This window comes from Dermacentor variabilis, chromosome 2 (assembly GCF_050947875.1).
Source record: "Dermacentor variabilis isolate Ectoservices chromosome 2, ASM5094787v1, whole genome shotgun sequence".
In the NCBI taxonomy this organism is placed as follows: domain Eukaryota; kingdom Metazoa; phylum Arthropoda; class Arachnida; order Ixodida; family Ixodidae; genus Dermacentor; species Dermacentor variabilis.
In genome coordinates this window covers 96989537-97004897 of record NC_134569.1, presented here as the reverse complement: position 1 = coordinate 97004897, position 15361 = coordinate 96989537, and the positions used below count along the sequence as shown (strand labels likewise).

General features: G+C 44.9%; 1 protein-coding gene across 5 annotated transcripts in view; it reads left to right on the top strand.

Annotated features, from left to right (window-relative positions):
• Positions 1-11415, top strand: part of LOC142572354 (calcitonin gene-related peptide type 1 receptor-like) — a 260219-nt gene extending 248804 nt beyond the window's left edge. For 4 of the 5 annotated variants that reach the window (XM_075681410.1, XM_075681411.1, XM_075681412.1 and 1 more), the window contains 5 exons: positions 2587-2672; positions 5962-6097; positions 6463-6504; positions 7465-9726; positions 11148-11415. In XM_075681410.1, coding sequence (XP_075537525.1) covers positions 2587-2672; positions 5962-6097; positions 6463-6504; positions 7465-7677 — 477 coding nt within the window. In that variant the 3' untranslated portion in view covers positions 7678-9726; positions 11148-11415. The remainder of the gene's footprint in view (positions 1-2586; positions 2673-5961; positions 6098-6462; positions 6505-7464; positions 9727-11147) is intronic. The other variant, XM_075681408.1, reaches the window with a different exon arrangement.
• The last annotated feature ends 3946 nt before the right edge of the window (positions 11416-15361 follow it).

The window sequence follows — 15361 nt, the reverse complement described above, 5'->3', positions numbered from 1 at the left end:
GAAAGCTGTAATGCTGATGATGCAACGACCACGACAACATAACGACTGCGAGCACACACCTACTGGCCCCGGCTATTAGAAAACTTGGGCCACTACGTAGGCGTAGATGGCGTAACGACGACAGCTGGATGGTATTAAGATTGTGAAACTGGAATGACCACGATTGTAGGGCCATGGCGACATCACAACGGTGGTGTGAGAAATAATGCATGAGGGCTGTATGTCGACAACGGCGTGATGGCGAGTGCATGACGAAAATAAGACGACAAAGCTGAAATCACGACGTTGCAATGACCTCGGTGGCATCAAGTGCAGGAGCACATACATCGTTACCCACAGACAACTTGCTCCACTGGCGCAGCGTAAGAGGACGGACGGACAGACAGACAGACAGACAGACAGACGACTATCTCAAAACGGCTCAAGCAGGCAAACAATGCTATTCCCAATAAAACTTAATAGAGACGAGGACAGTGGGGGCCGCATGATTATGAAGCTACGAAGGCTTTCAGATTGCAACAAAGGTAACAGGGAAACTGCTATATGATCTTTATGTGGGGTATAATTATGGACTTGAGGCACAGACTCGGACTTAATATGTTTCACCGCTGTCTCCTATCTTAGCGAGCACTGTATGCTTAGAGCGATCAGGAAAGTTATTGTGAGAGGAAAAAACAAATAAATTGTATTATATTGCACTGTAACAGCTTCACCGGTCTATATGAGCTATTAAAACATTATGGGGTTTAACGTGCCAAAACCACTTTCTGATTATGAAGCACACAGTAGTGGAGGACTCCGAAAATTTCAATTAACTGTGGTTCTTTAACGTGCACTTAAATCGAAGTACACGGGTGTTTTCGCATCCTGGGAACTCGTGCTCAGCAGCCCAACACCATAGCCACTGAACAACCACGGCGGGTATATGAGCTATACGTTAGAAGGCTCGCCTCGGGGGAGTAAATTCAAAAAATAAATGAGCGCGTATAAGCGACATCTTGCATTATGTCGCGTAGTCCCCACATATCGTTGACAGCTTGGCGCTTGGATTTCCCGTGTTCCGACGCAAATAACTCTTCCTGAATGCACGTAGCTTTGCCTTCTTCATAAGGACCAGTGCAAAGTACAGTCAGACTGCAACAACACGATTTGGCCTTCTACACTCGTTGACAATAGTGATATAGTTAGGCGCGCGTTTCGTGCGAACTAATCCGTTCGTTCCTTGCATGCGCAGTCAGGCATGAATGCCTGGAGCTGTAACTTGCTTACGCGCGCCGGACTTGGGAAGACTTGAGTGCATTTCTCGCTGCAAGCCTCGTATATTCTACGTACTTGCGCGCTGTCCAGCTGTCTTCGCCTGTGAGTTGAGATGAATAATTATATGGCTACTTCCGAAAGGCAACAGCACAGCGAGCTATACGCCAACTTCCTGACGCGTGAGAAAACACGTGAGCGCCGAGTTTGTGCGATAAGTCTTCGGGGCTGCAGGCGAGTTGCTGTCGTCGCTACAGTGACTTGGCCGACGTTTTCCACGAACTGCGTATTCGTACGTGGATACTGCACTGAATTTCCTTGCTGTCGTATAATTAGGGATCCCTCGGTGTGTATTGTGCACTCGCTGGAATAATAAATGTACGCCTTTCGCGATAACGAGTAGGTAATGAAAATGTTATTACAAAGATGGGTGACAAAGTGTGAAGCGTAGTATAATGATAATATTTACAAGAGATGCTCCCCATACGTGCACCACGTTTCGAGCGACAGGCGTTGTACTTTCATAACGTGAAAAAGACGAACAAACGTAACTTTAGCTCAGGCTGGGTCTTGGAATACTTGTCTCGGAGGGGCTGGCTATCATGCTTGGAATTAGACGATTCCGCGGACATCTGTGTGTAATTTGTTTGCTTCCGAAGACAGATTGTTGGTTGTCTGTGACACTAGGGTTCAACAGCAAATACTGCCTAATGTACAGGTGTCATGTATTAGTGAATAATATATTGACCTCAATGCATGCTCTTCTAGACGGCGCTTAGCAAGAAAATATCATTTTAAAGTGATTTTTACACAGCGCGTTTTTTCTTTAATTTGTAAGGTTCTTGGCGAAATAAATTCGTTTTGTGCGACAGATAGATAGTGCGGATTTTCTTCCAGAACTCTAGCGGGTTGCGAAAGAAGTTATAATTACTGTACTAACTAAATAAACGGGGATATATTCACTTTCTAGGAAGATATGCATTGGCACAACAGAACCGTACTCGCCGAAAGTTACGCACTGCGAAGATTACTCAGTTATTTCGTGAAGTTTACTCTCAGGGTATCTGGGATATTTACTGAAGCTTTCAAGCGCAGGTACGTATAGCCACCGAAAGCTCATTCTACTCAAGGACCAAAAATTCAGGCGGAGTATAGAGTCCGTGTTTACATTTTGGCGAGTGCGCTTGCGCAGTTGACGGCATCTCTTCCAATGTCAACTCTAAAGCGGGCTCGCAAGCATAGCTGTAGTTAAATTACAAAGAGATTCGTGCATTAGAAGCATTTTGCTCTTGAAGTCATCGTGTGATTTTGCGATTATTTTCTCTTTTACAGGCCAATTTTATTTTTCTGTGCAACATCATCCGCGTTCTCGTCACCAAGTTGAGAAGCACCCATGCGAATGAGCCAAGCCAATTTCGGTAAGCTGTCATGTCGCGCTTAATAGGCGTCCTGACTGTTTGTCAGTGGTCTTGGACCCTCCCGCCTGTCGTTCCATAAATGTTTAAACAAAGACGGTCTGTGTTGGGTTTAAATACCGCTAGAGTGTAAACGTAGCGAGGTTGATGAAGTAGCGTAACCACTTGCATATGAGAATTTAGTTCTGTATTTCATTGTTCAAGCGTCGTGAGGCCGTTCAAGAAGTCAAAGGACAGAATTCTCAGTAAGGAAGCCTGAGGGAAGAAGAGAACTTCGTTTGTTTTTTATGTGTGGGCTTGTTACATATTTTGAGGCAGATGGCGGTTGCTGCGGATCACGTGGCGCGGTGACTGCTCGCTACGCTTGAGTGCGCCAACGCTGTTTGTAACTGGCTCGTTAGGAGCTGAGCTACGGCATCCATGTTGCTTGCTTCCGGTGCAAAATTTAAGCACCGTTTCTAGCCACACCCAGTCACTGCGTGACACATGCGTGAAGCGTGGTGAAGACAAATCACAACGACGTGTTACATCCAGATAAATATAGCATGTGGAGGCGGCAAGAACATGGCGACATTGCGTATACAATAAAGGGGAATAGGAGAGGGGGAGGTTTTTCATAGATTTTATGTACACATTCGGGACCATCAGCGCAAAGCAGATTAAAGCTAATCTTCGCGCATCGCTTCACTGTGACTTTGGTTGGCGTGCGAATATCTCGCTAGGGTTCTACCGAACGTAAATATGTGTTAACATGTTGGGCGATTGTTCAGATGAGGTGTGCGTTTGCAGCTCACCCAAACTGTCGATCTGCTAAGGTACGCCTTTCACGACATTGATAAGATGGCGTATCTTTCCTTTCTATTACTTTATTTCGTTGATTGACAAGGAACTTCTCAGGCACAACGTACACACTTAGTGCGCTTAGCTTTCACGCGCATTAGTCACTAATGCCACAGAGAAAACTGCAAAAGAAAGAAATAATACGTTGAATTGCTGGGCTTTGTTTTATATATCACAGGTGAAAATAAAGCCGTCTTCAAGAACTTTTAACAGCAAAGAAAGAAAGATAGGAAAACGACAGTTGGTCAACAAATTAGTCGGTACAGTAGTGTAATGGGCAGATAACAAAATTTGTTGCTGGGCTAGTTGGTTAATGTTTAACAACTGAATACTGGCAAGCCAAATTACAAGACGGGACAGAAGATAGACACAGAAGCACAGGGCAAGTGCTAATCCAAGCGCTTGTCTTGTACTTCTTTGTTTATCTCCCGTCCCGTTTCGGAATTGCGCTTACCAGTATTCAGTTGTCAATGAGCAGATCGTTGGAAAGTCTGTACACATCGATTTTGTGACAGAGGGGGAGCATGTCTCGGATCTAGGAGACGTGTGACTCGATAGCAGTTTGGGTCCGGGCAGCGAGCTCCTGCTTTTCTGCGGCTAGCTAGCGACGAGAATGATTGCCAAAAAGGTCGGACAGCTTCTGCTTCAAGCTTCCAGCTAGTGGGTTCCTCCTCGTGTCTTTGGAACCAAACGTTCGGGTTTCTGTTGATGTCAAAAATGACATTTGCTAGCATTATGATCGGTGACCTCCTGTTTCCCTTGCTGATACGTTACCACATGCTCAGCCATTTTGCTACGTCCATGCCATCGAGGCCGCAGAATCTGCCGGGGTCATGAGGACGTGGAAGGGCAAAGCAGCGAGTGGCCGACGATGAGGGTGCAAGTATATATGACGCATCGTCCGCAGGAGGCATGGTCACAAGCTGGATGTGGAGTCCGCTGAGGAACTCCGTTGTAAAGAACGCGGGTTCCCCGCACCTTCACTGAGTGCTACACGTATATAACCTTTTCCAAGATGTATATACAAAGATACAGAACTTTAGAGAAGCGGGATGAGAGGCTAGCCAGTCTGCGTTGACTTTTCGTCGTCTTCGGAGCCGTGGTGGTTCTCTTCCTCACCTCACCTTAACAATATGTAGCTTCGGTACGCTTGATAAGGGACAAATATATACGTATATAACACGGGGAAGTGGGTAGAAAAAAGTGCCTGGAGAAGATAGGATTTTGAAGCCTTTGCGTGAAATATATTGTCTCCGGTTCATCGCATCTCGTAGAATACGGTTAGGAAAAGGCAGCCTGCGTGTTTGTATAGCTCAATGGAACAATTCCGCGCCAAATGCTACTCGAACATGGCTGAAGTTTTTGAAGCGCACCTGTCTGAGTGACGCTTTGTAGCCCTGAGTATCCTGTTGTGTGCGTGCATTGCACGCGCTCGCGCTCTTTCCGTCGCCATAATCCCTCTTTCCCTTATGTTCAGTGGTCTCTCTGCTCCTGTGAGAAATTCAATTTACCCTACTTAATGCATACGTATGTTAAAATCGAGTCGCTTAGGCGCAGTTGTCAATGCAAATAATTCGTACTTTGAGGATTCCTTTAAATGGACTGCAATTCTGCCGAGGTACCTTTTAAAAGGTTAAAAGGCGGTGTGCACGTGTACAGAAGCGCCCTTGCATTGCGCTGCACTCGGATAAATTTTACTGCAGGGCTCTTTTTTGAAGCTGTCATTTAGATAAGTCGATGCGAACTTTCCCGGTTTATAGGCATTCCGCGAAAGGGCTCTAACAAAGGGGCGGTGGTGTAACGCTTGCAAGAGGATACCAAATGCCTAAAAACACTAATATTTGTCACGGAAGCTATCCAAAGCGCCACCAGAAGTTTGAAGCAACAATAAGGTATAGACGTGAAACACGGAATGGCGTTGTATTCACAATTTTTATGAGAAATTGTAGGACTGTGTCTTCGACTATAACGTGTTAAACATTTACAGTGGCTAGGAATCAATCAGACTTTCACTCCCATTGCTGGTAAGCTGACATTAGCTCAGATCGTCACAGCGAAATCATAAATTACGTAAACAAATCATCGCCTTTGCGTCCATTGCTTAGCGGTAGGCAATGCCAAGTGTTAATAAGGCTGAGAACCAATAAAATGCGAAGACCGCGGGCAGTGTTAGTCTTGTTACAAACTGAGGTGATATTTAAAGCATAAGGTCGATATTTTGTCAGGAGCTGGAAATGATGCAGCAAAGGGTAGATATTGCCCCCATTGTCAGGAAGAAGTAGTATAGGCCTTTCGATTCGTGCTAATTTTCGGGTACCCATGGCTTCTCTGTGCATCGCTATAATGCTCTGTACGGGGATTACTAATTTCCCTCCCTGGCCGCTTTCGAGCGCTTCTATCCCTTCATTGGTGGCTTACTCAGTTCTTTAATTACTAATTTATGTTTGTGCAGGAAAGCCGTGCGAGCTGTGTTGGTGCTCTTCCCGCTGTTCGGCATGCATTTCCTCATGACAGTGTACCGCAGCCCATCCAACTGCGGCCCCTGGGAGGTCTACCAGTACATCAGCAAGGCGTCAGATGGCCTGCAGGTACGGCGAATGTTTGACTAGTCTGAATGCCACTGCACGCCATTTATTCGCTATTCTTTCTTAATCATTTTTATGTTAGATCAGCTCTCTATTGAAGTAATCAATTAGACTGAACGAGTCTGTCATGAAACAAAATTTGATGTTTCCCTTTAGCTGTCAGATTGTGAACTGAAGAAAAGCACTTTGGTTGTTTCATAATTCACCATGATAATTCACTCGCGAAATGTATGTTGTTGCACGGGAATCGAACCTCGGGTCGTGTTTTGAAACATCGCGCGCTTTTGTCTTCTGTTTTATGTCATCGCGTTTCCATCAGATGTTCCTGTTTTATCACTTATACTTAATGCTAAATTTATTCATTTCAGGGATTTTTTGTAGCCGTCATATTCTGCTACTTCAACGGAGAGGTGAGTAAAGCAGTCTGTTAAAATGGACAAGATAAATCGAGTTATCTTAAAATGCAATTCTGCAGACCAATCGCTAAAGACGGCACAGTAAGCAGTGCTCTGTCGTCGCCTCAACTCCAACATGCATGTATTTGAGAGCGCTAATTCAAAACATTGCTGAAAAGAAAGAGAAATGCCAGCAAAAAGGAAGAGACAAGTACTAGATTTACAACGACTTTATTATGAAGTTGTAAATTTGGAGTAGACTTATGGTCATTGGGCGTCGGCGAGGGAAAAAGATAACGCTACGTAAAAAAAACTATAAACAAAGGGTTGGAAAAAATTCACACTGCATGTGCACAGAATGGTCATTCAGAGACGGCAAGTCTTTTTCACAGTACTATAGACACAGTGGACTCACCTACATTTCTTTGGGCTAGTCGGTTGCACAATACAAGTATGATCAGAATAAGTTGAAACGCTAACAGGAAAGAAAGACTAATCTAAACGCCTATTCCTTGTTCCGTAACTTGCGCTTGCCTGCAGTTGGCCCAAATACAATTTGTGCAGCTTTCATTAGACCGCTGGGTCTCTTCGATTTCTCATCTGGGAAGGCCCAGGACCGTTCGAGGCGGTTTTTGCAGCCAATGAACGTTGCGTACGCATCGTCTTTGACAGTCCTGGACAGTCCGGGACGACAAATCGAAGAGACTAGACGTTACAAATGGTGACAAAGCTGGAAATTCAATGACGCAGCCTTAGTCACTTTCGATTCGTTTGTGCGTTTCTTACTTATGCTGATAGTGCACACAGCGCTATCAGATGATTGCAGCATTACCTCTCCTTCTCGCCTTCGTTCTTGTCTGTCAGCCAATACGCTTGCAAGCACTCGCAACTACTCAGCCCACCTTTCTGCTTTGCAGCCTGGGTAACACCACGAGTTTTCATTAAGATCAGCACATGTTTCTCTTTCCTCGACAGGTGCTGTACTTGTTGCGGCGTTCCTATGGACGCTACCGCCTGCAGCGGGGCTTCTCAAGTCGGAGGAGCCACAGTATGGCCATGACTCGCATGTCCGTGTCGACGCACGTCTCATCGGTCGGCGATTCGCTCAATCCCAACAATGGTTCCATCAAGAAGTACGCGTGCACACGCAACGGTGACACCATACTGGAGGACGAGGTCTGGAACTGACACCGATTCCGCCGCCATCTTCATCAAAGCGCCCCCAAAAGGCGGCACAGTGCTACTCAGCGACATGCGTTTCCCGTTCGCACTTCTCTTCGCTCTATAGGTGCGAAAGAGCGACGACAGTTTCGCCAGGGCCACCGTGTAAAATCGAATACGGCTCTGGTCTTTGGCTCAGGGTGGCCGGTTTTAAACCAACTGTGAAAGTGCTCTTCGCTTACAGACGTCTCTCACGACTCCCGCGACGAACTTTCGTTGGCTGGTGATGACGAGGCCCTCAAGAGCGGTTGACGCAGTTAGTGGGCTTCATGGTTTTTTCCTTCAGACTTACACTTCGGCCGAGTGGAGTCGCCTCGAGCGAACGTTGTGCACGCACGTGTGCATGGTTTTGCCGAGTGAGCTTCGCAAAAATGTTCATCCTGCTGATGCATACTACTCGTTTCTTCTACTTCAGGCGTGGAGGCTGCATTTGAAAGTGATGGGACTTTTGCATACGGTGGACTCTACTGAAGAGGTTCCTGGAGTGAGGGTTGTTGGGTTTTGACGCCTAAACTGCAGCTGAGGCCCCAAACAAGGTGTTCTGCGTCGCGTATCTTATTATTATTGGTGGTCTGGACTGATGCAAGGAAAATGGTCTGGCAGGTATAACTGGCCCTGTTGCACCAAAAGAAACTGTGGGGCACTATTAAACTCCCGTTCTGTGTCGCCACGATTATGTGCGGGGCCGTCAGTAACGCATCGGCCGAGCATGAGAGCATCGTGCGAACAGGGTGGCCATTAGTCGACAAAATTGAGCGTGGTTGTCAGGCGTTCCCTTGAACTTCGAAATATGTCATTGTGTGCTATGTCTACGCTGTATCACCTCTCCAAGATCACAAATGTGTACGGGTTTACCACGTTAACTACAGTGCTTCGCCGCCATAAACTTAGTGAGTGACCGGAGCGTGGCCAGTCAGAATTTCCAGAACGACGCTTCAGTGAGCAAACGTGCTCGTCAGCATGCTTTGACACCGCCGGTATTCGAAGAGGGAGCTACTGGCATCGTTCACAAGAACCAAGCGTCTCATCTTCAAGAAGCAACTCTTTGTGAGAGCGTTAGAAGTTCAGAGCAGCTGACATCTGTCACCGTCACCGGATGCTGTGCTCATCTTCCTAGTCTTTCTCACTCCTTACCTCCGTTACTCTTGCTGCCGCAGGATTACCGACAACTGTAAGTCTTAATGCGTCAACCACGTTACGTCAAATTATTGATAGCAGTCTCGTGGCTTTGTTGTGGCCTGGAAGCGCAGGCGAAAAAAATAAAGGAACAATGCAAGGAAAAGGTTGACAAGCCGGTTGAAATGCGAAGAGAACTACAAAAAGAATATTATCGGCCATGTGTGTTGAAGTTTACAAGAAAATTGCAGTAACTCTCCTGAAGTACTTAATGAACCATGCGCTGCCCTTCTCTTCTTAATATTTTCCTCCCTTTTTCCCCTTTTCCCCAGTGCAGAGTAGCCAACCAGGCTTAGTCCTGGTTAACTTTCCTGCTTCTCGTTTATTATAGTCTCTTTCTCCATCTTCATCCGTTAGGTGTGTATATATACCTTTAATGCTACTCGAACATCACTTATAAGGCATCACACCGTTACAATTTACATCCTCACTTACAGGCCCTAACCTTATCTGTTTTCATAATATAATAATTTTGCAGCCCGTTTATGTTCGGTACACCATAGCAATACCATAACACTGAACCCAAGTTGTTTGCCGTGCTTTGCAGCTTCTAAAGACAACACGCATGACCACGAGAAGAGCGCCATCGCAGCTGCATTTTCGACAACGACAAGTTTTTTCTGTTGTGGCCGACCGGGCCTATCATGATGAAATGTAGCCGGTAGTGCTGGTTGAACTCTGACAATGCATCGGAAGTGCTGCTTGGGTCATCAATACAAGTCTCTAGTGTACAACAAGTGTTGCGTGCAATGTCATGCCTGTGGCTGGCGTTCTGTTCACGGAGTCCCTCGCTGAGCCTCACGTGATGCCGCCGAAGATTGCCACAACAACTTACTGCCGGTAAGAATCGTGAACGCAACAAAGCACCAGTTAAAATAATGAAGTGAATGGGTAGCAGAGTGAATTTAGGGCTATTAGCTGAACCGCACAATGTTGTCACTTAGGCGTATATTAATCGATTAGCATTCGTGGCATACTTCACCCACTTTTCAGGGGCTGCGTGAGGATATATATATATATATATATATATATATATATATATATATATATATATATATATATATATATATATATATATATATATATATATATATATATATATATATATAACCATTTTCCCGCCAGCTTTGATATTTCGACATATGGCACTAGGCATGTTCTGTTGTTCAATGAACTTCTTTATTCCAATTTTCAGTGCTTGGTATGTGCCACTTGGTATGTGCCAGTCTTCAATGAACCTAGCGCTACTGACCTTGGGGAGAAGTTAGATAGATAGATAGATAGATAGATAGATAGATAGATAGATAGATAGATAGATAGATAGATAGATAGATAGATAGATAGATAGATAGATAGATAGATAGACAGACAGACAGACAGACAGACAGACAGACAGACAGACAGACAGACAGACAGACAGACAGACAGACAGACAGACAGACAGACAGACAGACAGAGACAGACAGACAGACAGACAGACAGATATAGATAGATAGATAGATAGATAGATAGATAGATAGATAGATAGATAGATAGATAGATAGATAGATAGATAGATAGATAGATAGATAGATAGATAGATAGATAGATAGATAGATAGATGGATGGATGGATGGATGGATGGATGGATGGATGGATGGATGGATGGATGGATGGATGGATGGATGGATGGATGGATGGACGGACGGACGGACGGACTGACGGACGGATACTCAGACAGCCCCAGAAAAGCGGGTGAAGTACCATAAGGATGCTGATGGCATTAAAAGGGCCCGTTATTTAGAATTTATGATCCATATTGTAGTATTTCTAAACAGTTTCTTTAGCGGGCCCTTGTCGAGGCAAGACGACTTAGGCGAACCTTGGGTTTCTAGCCGCCCTCTGTTCACCTGGACTTTTGCTGCAATCGTTCTGTAACGTATGTAAACGTTTAGGATAGCTTATCTTTCTACTGTTCTGGATTGGACTTCAGTTCCAAGTCATCTAAAATCTTATGCTCATTTGACATGAGAGCACTTCTATTTCCCAGCTACGGTGATGCGCATGTGTTAGCTGTGTGCTTCTTCTCAAGTCCGCCAGGTCTTTCACTTATTAAAAACAAGAGTTTGATGCGGAAAATAATCTGTCTGGCGCTTTTTTGTGTCACCGCATGAAGCATTACGTTTTCTTTGCGTTTGTATGGGTTTTTCTTGTTCGGCCATCCTTCACTCCACGCAGTACTTATTTATTAATAATTTCACTTTCTTCTTGCTTCTGCACAGGTAGAACGGACGCAGTCACGAACCCTTCTGGTGGAGTACTGCTGACAAATTTTCAGTGACGGACTGAAATGGACAAAATACTCAAAAAAGACGAAAGTGGAGCTACTTGCGAACTGACCAAATGCTTTGTTGTATTAGTGTTGTCACTTCAAACTCCTTGCCTCCAAGGTGCCAGCGTTCACAATCTAAACTGTTATTCTGTGTTATTTATTACGTGTCATCGTTCATCGTTACCATTTAAAGATCATTAAAACTCATACTCGTTGAAGATCACCCGGTGAACTCTTTATTCTGCACGAAAAATCGCGAAACATGGCTATCACTTGCAGTGAAAAGGGAGACAATAGAATTGCTGTACTGAAACATTTATTTTGCTGCGATTGGGTAATAGGTTTATCATTTGCGCAATGCAATTTAAATTATAATAGTCACACTGGAGGATATATTACCATAGGTGAATACTGACCACTAAATTTTAATTATGTGAACGTCTTTCATAAATTAACATTTACAAGCAGAAAAATAAATTAATGTAGTTTCTAAATCATGTCACAGTTAACAGTAGTAAAGTGTAGAAGTTTCTTTTACCATATTGGGAAAAGCAAAAAGACGTCACTAATTTGTCACACGATCTTAGAGGAGGAGACTTGGCTGAGTAGCGAAGTGTCTTTTGGCTCCTTCGGCTTGAGTTCAGGGGAAACCGCTCGTACGTGTTTGCTCAAGTTACTCGCGACTTTCAAGTTAACTAAAACATGTTTTTCAGTAACAGCAACAAATATACCAAAAGCTAAAGCAAGCTAATGGGTACCGACCTGACTGTATAGAAAACCCCGTCAGTCGTCTCTTTTGAAATAATCACATCATTTCGCTTTCTGAATAGTGGTGCAGTGCGTTTGATTGCCACGTCTATATATGCAAATTGTACCTGAGGCCAGTCGTTTTCATCACTGAAGCAAAGCGGACGTTGCCTTTTGAGCGTGCGATGCCTGAGGCCATGGTCTTAGAATCGTCATCGCTGAAATTTTAGCACATTACGGACAACTTCGCGCTCGACTCGCCATCTCAATAAGGAAAAAGGCTCACAACATGCTACATTGTATCTTTACAGCCGCACAAGCCATACTTAGTCGTGTCAACCATTCCAATAAGGAATGGTGTGTGTATTGAGCGTGCGATGCCTGAGCCCATGGTCTTAGAATATTGTCATCGCTGAAATTTTAGCACATTACGGACAACTTCGCGCTGGACTCGACATCTCAATAAGGACAAACGTTCACAACATGCTACATTGTGTATTTACAGCCGCACGAGCCATACTTAGTCGTGTCAACCATTCCAATAAGGAACGGTGTGTGTATTGAGCGTGCGATGCCTGAGCCCATGGTCTTAGAATTGTCATCGCTGAAATTTTAGCACATTACGGACAACTTCGCGCTCGACTCGACATCTCAATAAGGACAAAGGCTCACAACATGCTACATTGTATATTTACAGCCGCACGAGCCATACTTAGTCATGTCAACCATTCCAATAAGGAACGGTGTGTGTATTGAGCGTGCGATGCCTGAGCCCATGGTCTTAGAATCGTCATCGCTGAAATTTTAGCACATTACGGACAACTTCGCGCTCGACTCGACATCTCAATAAGGACAAACGTTCACAACATGCTACATTGTATATTTACAGCCGCACGAGCCATACTTAGTCGTGTCAACCATTCCAATAAGGAACGGTGTGTGTATTGAGCGTGCGATGCCTGAGCCCATGGTCTTAGAATTGTCATCGCTGAAATTTTAGCACATTACGGACAACTTCGCGCTCGACTCGACATCTCAATAAGGACAAAGGCTCACAACATGCTACATTGTATATCTACAGCCGCGCGAGCCATACTTAGTCGTGTCAACCATTCCAAGAAGAAACGCGGAAGCTTTCGCATACCGTTACCCTTGGGGAAGGTAGCCTCACACTGGGGGAAAGGGTGAAGTAAGCTGTGTCTATAGAACACGGTGGTCTAGACTAACGAGGCGGTCCTTGTAAAATAATTTCTGTCGGGCCAACAGCTCCATACTGTAACGGTGTCCCAGGAAGCGCATGTAGTCTCGTAAGGAACCAAGGGAAAATCCTTCAAAGCAGAGTAACTTCTTGTGCTTATTGGTGGAACATAGTAGAAGGCTACAGCGTGGGTATTTTCTGTGCCTCCTTTGTATCCGGCGGTTCCCGCGCTGCATGTAGCCTTCTACTATTTTTGAGTGCATTTGTAGTCTGCAAAATGACGGGAACTGTCCAAATCCATGTGTGAGGGGAGCTGGGAGCGTCATCAGCAAGGTTATTACTTACAATGCTACGGTAGTCGGCAGCCATTTCAGTGTGACGTGCCCATTATAAGACAAAGGGGCTGTACCTTTCTTATCTTGAACATCAGTTGCTTATACATTTTTTTTCGGCTGCAACGTCTATAAGGCTGACTTGGAGTCACAAAAGCACGACCTCCTTTCAACAGAGGACTCACTATCATGAAGCAGGTAAGTAAGTGTCACTACTCGTACATTGGGGAGCAGGTTGGGGGTGACTTCGAAAGTTCCCACATTCCCCCATTCCATAGGTTACTGTTAAGTGGGCGGCGCCAGACAATGGACGTGGTTACAAGGTGTAGTTCGTGTGTACCTAATCTTTTATTCAGGCGCAACAGCCCTCTGTTAAGGCTTCGGCAGTGTGGTAAAATCGCAGTAGGGACGCGGTAGTGTTTCATTCTTGGGCTTTAACGTCTGTAAATAACACGTTATCGTGATGAACTCATGATTAGTTTTGGTCATCTGAGGCTCGTTATTGTGCGCCTAAAATTTAGCGCAAAGCGATGCTGTGTTTCACCCCTATCAGAATCTGACCACAGCCGCCATGAGTCGAATCCGTTATTTATGCTGAGCAGCAGAACATCGCAACTGAACTATTGCAACCGGTGCAAGATGGCACTAGATCCGCGAAATGAAAAGGGAGAATCCACTCGCCTTTATAGAAAATATATGTATGAGAACTCTGTGTCACTTCCTCGGAAAGGGATTGCCGTAGCTGAAGGAAAAATCATCCCGTTTTACGACGAAAGCCCTAAATTCAGCAGAACTCCTTTGGCTCATTCACTCCCTTTCAGGCTGTGTGTTCTCAGCACAATATGATTACTTTATAGTAGCGTTCTAGCTACTATCCTCCTGATTTGCCAGTGTCTGGGTGAGGAAGTGTTCCTGGGTTCGACTACAGCTAAAGTAGATGTTTTATTCATTTAGGAAGTTGACTCACTAGGAAGTGAGTGATTTATTCTGATGACACAGGAAATGTTTGCAACTCTTGTGTCACGGGCTTCTCCCATGAATGGCCGCTCGTACAACGAGGCCTATGTGAAGGAGGTATGCGGTGCAAAAAAAAGGCTACGTGTATACGCTGCTTCTAACGTGATACGATGTACGAGAGAGCGAGTCTATGTCGTGGGCAGCACCAGCAGAGATCGGAAAATGTAGATGGAAGTCAACTGTACCAAAATGACTGTCCATCAAATTAGTGTCAAATCGGTAAACTTGTGTTTATGGACTTGCATAGTTATTTTGTTCTAATATTATGATTATTATTTGTTTTGAACACATATATGCAGTTAACAGGAAAGGGAAAGCGAGGAGCAGGCTGGCAACTGCCACCGGAAGGGGCACAACGCCTGCCTACTCTTCAGAAGGGAGGTGACAGCAGCACATAAATGGAGGATAGGAAGGAGGGGAGGAAATGATAGGTGTGATAGATAAGAAGTAGGGGAGGAAAGGGGAAATGATAGCGGCAGACCTTTTGAATTGAGTAACTGTGACCGGATCGAGCGGAGTGATGAGCTTCTCTAGCCATTTTGTTGGCTTCGGTGCTTCCACTGGATGTCTGTGGTGGAAATGATGATAAATGCTTTGGACAACACATTTTTGAGTAATACCATGACCTGCCTGCTGAAGGTTTCCTCGGAGCTTAGTTAGTAATCTTTTTTTTTTTCAAGTGTGCCTGTCTTTATATCCCACGCATATCTCCCAGCGCAAGTGCCTGCGAGTCACATTTGTAGCAGCAAGGTAAAGCGGGCACATTGGAAATAATTCCTTTTGGGCAGAAGACGTGAATGAATCACTTATATTCTAATAGCACCGGTCACCTAATACGGAAGTGGTTTTGCTTAGGATGCTCGTGATTTT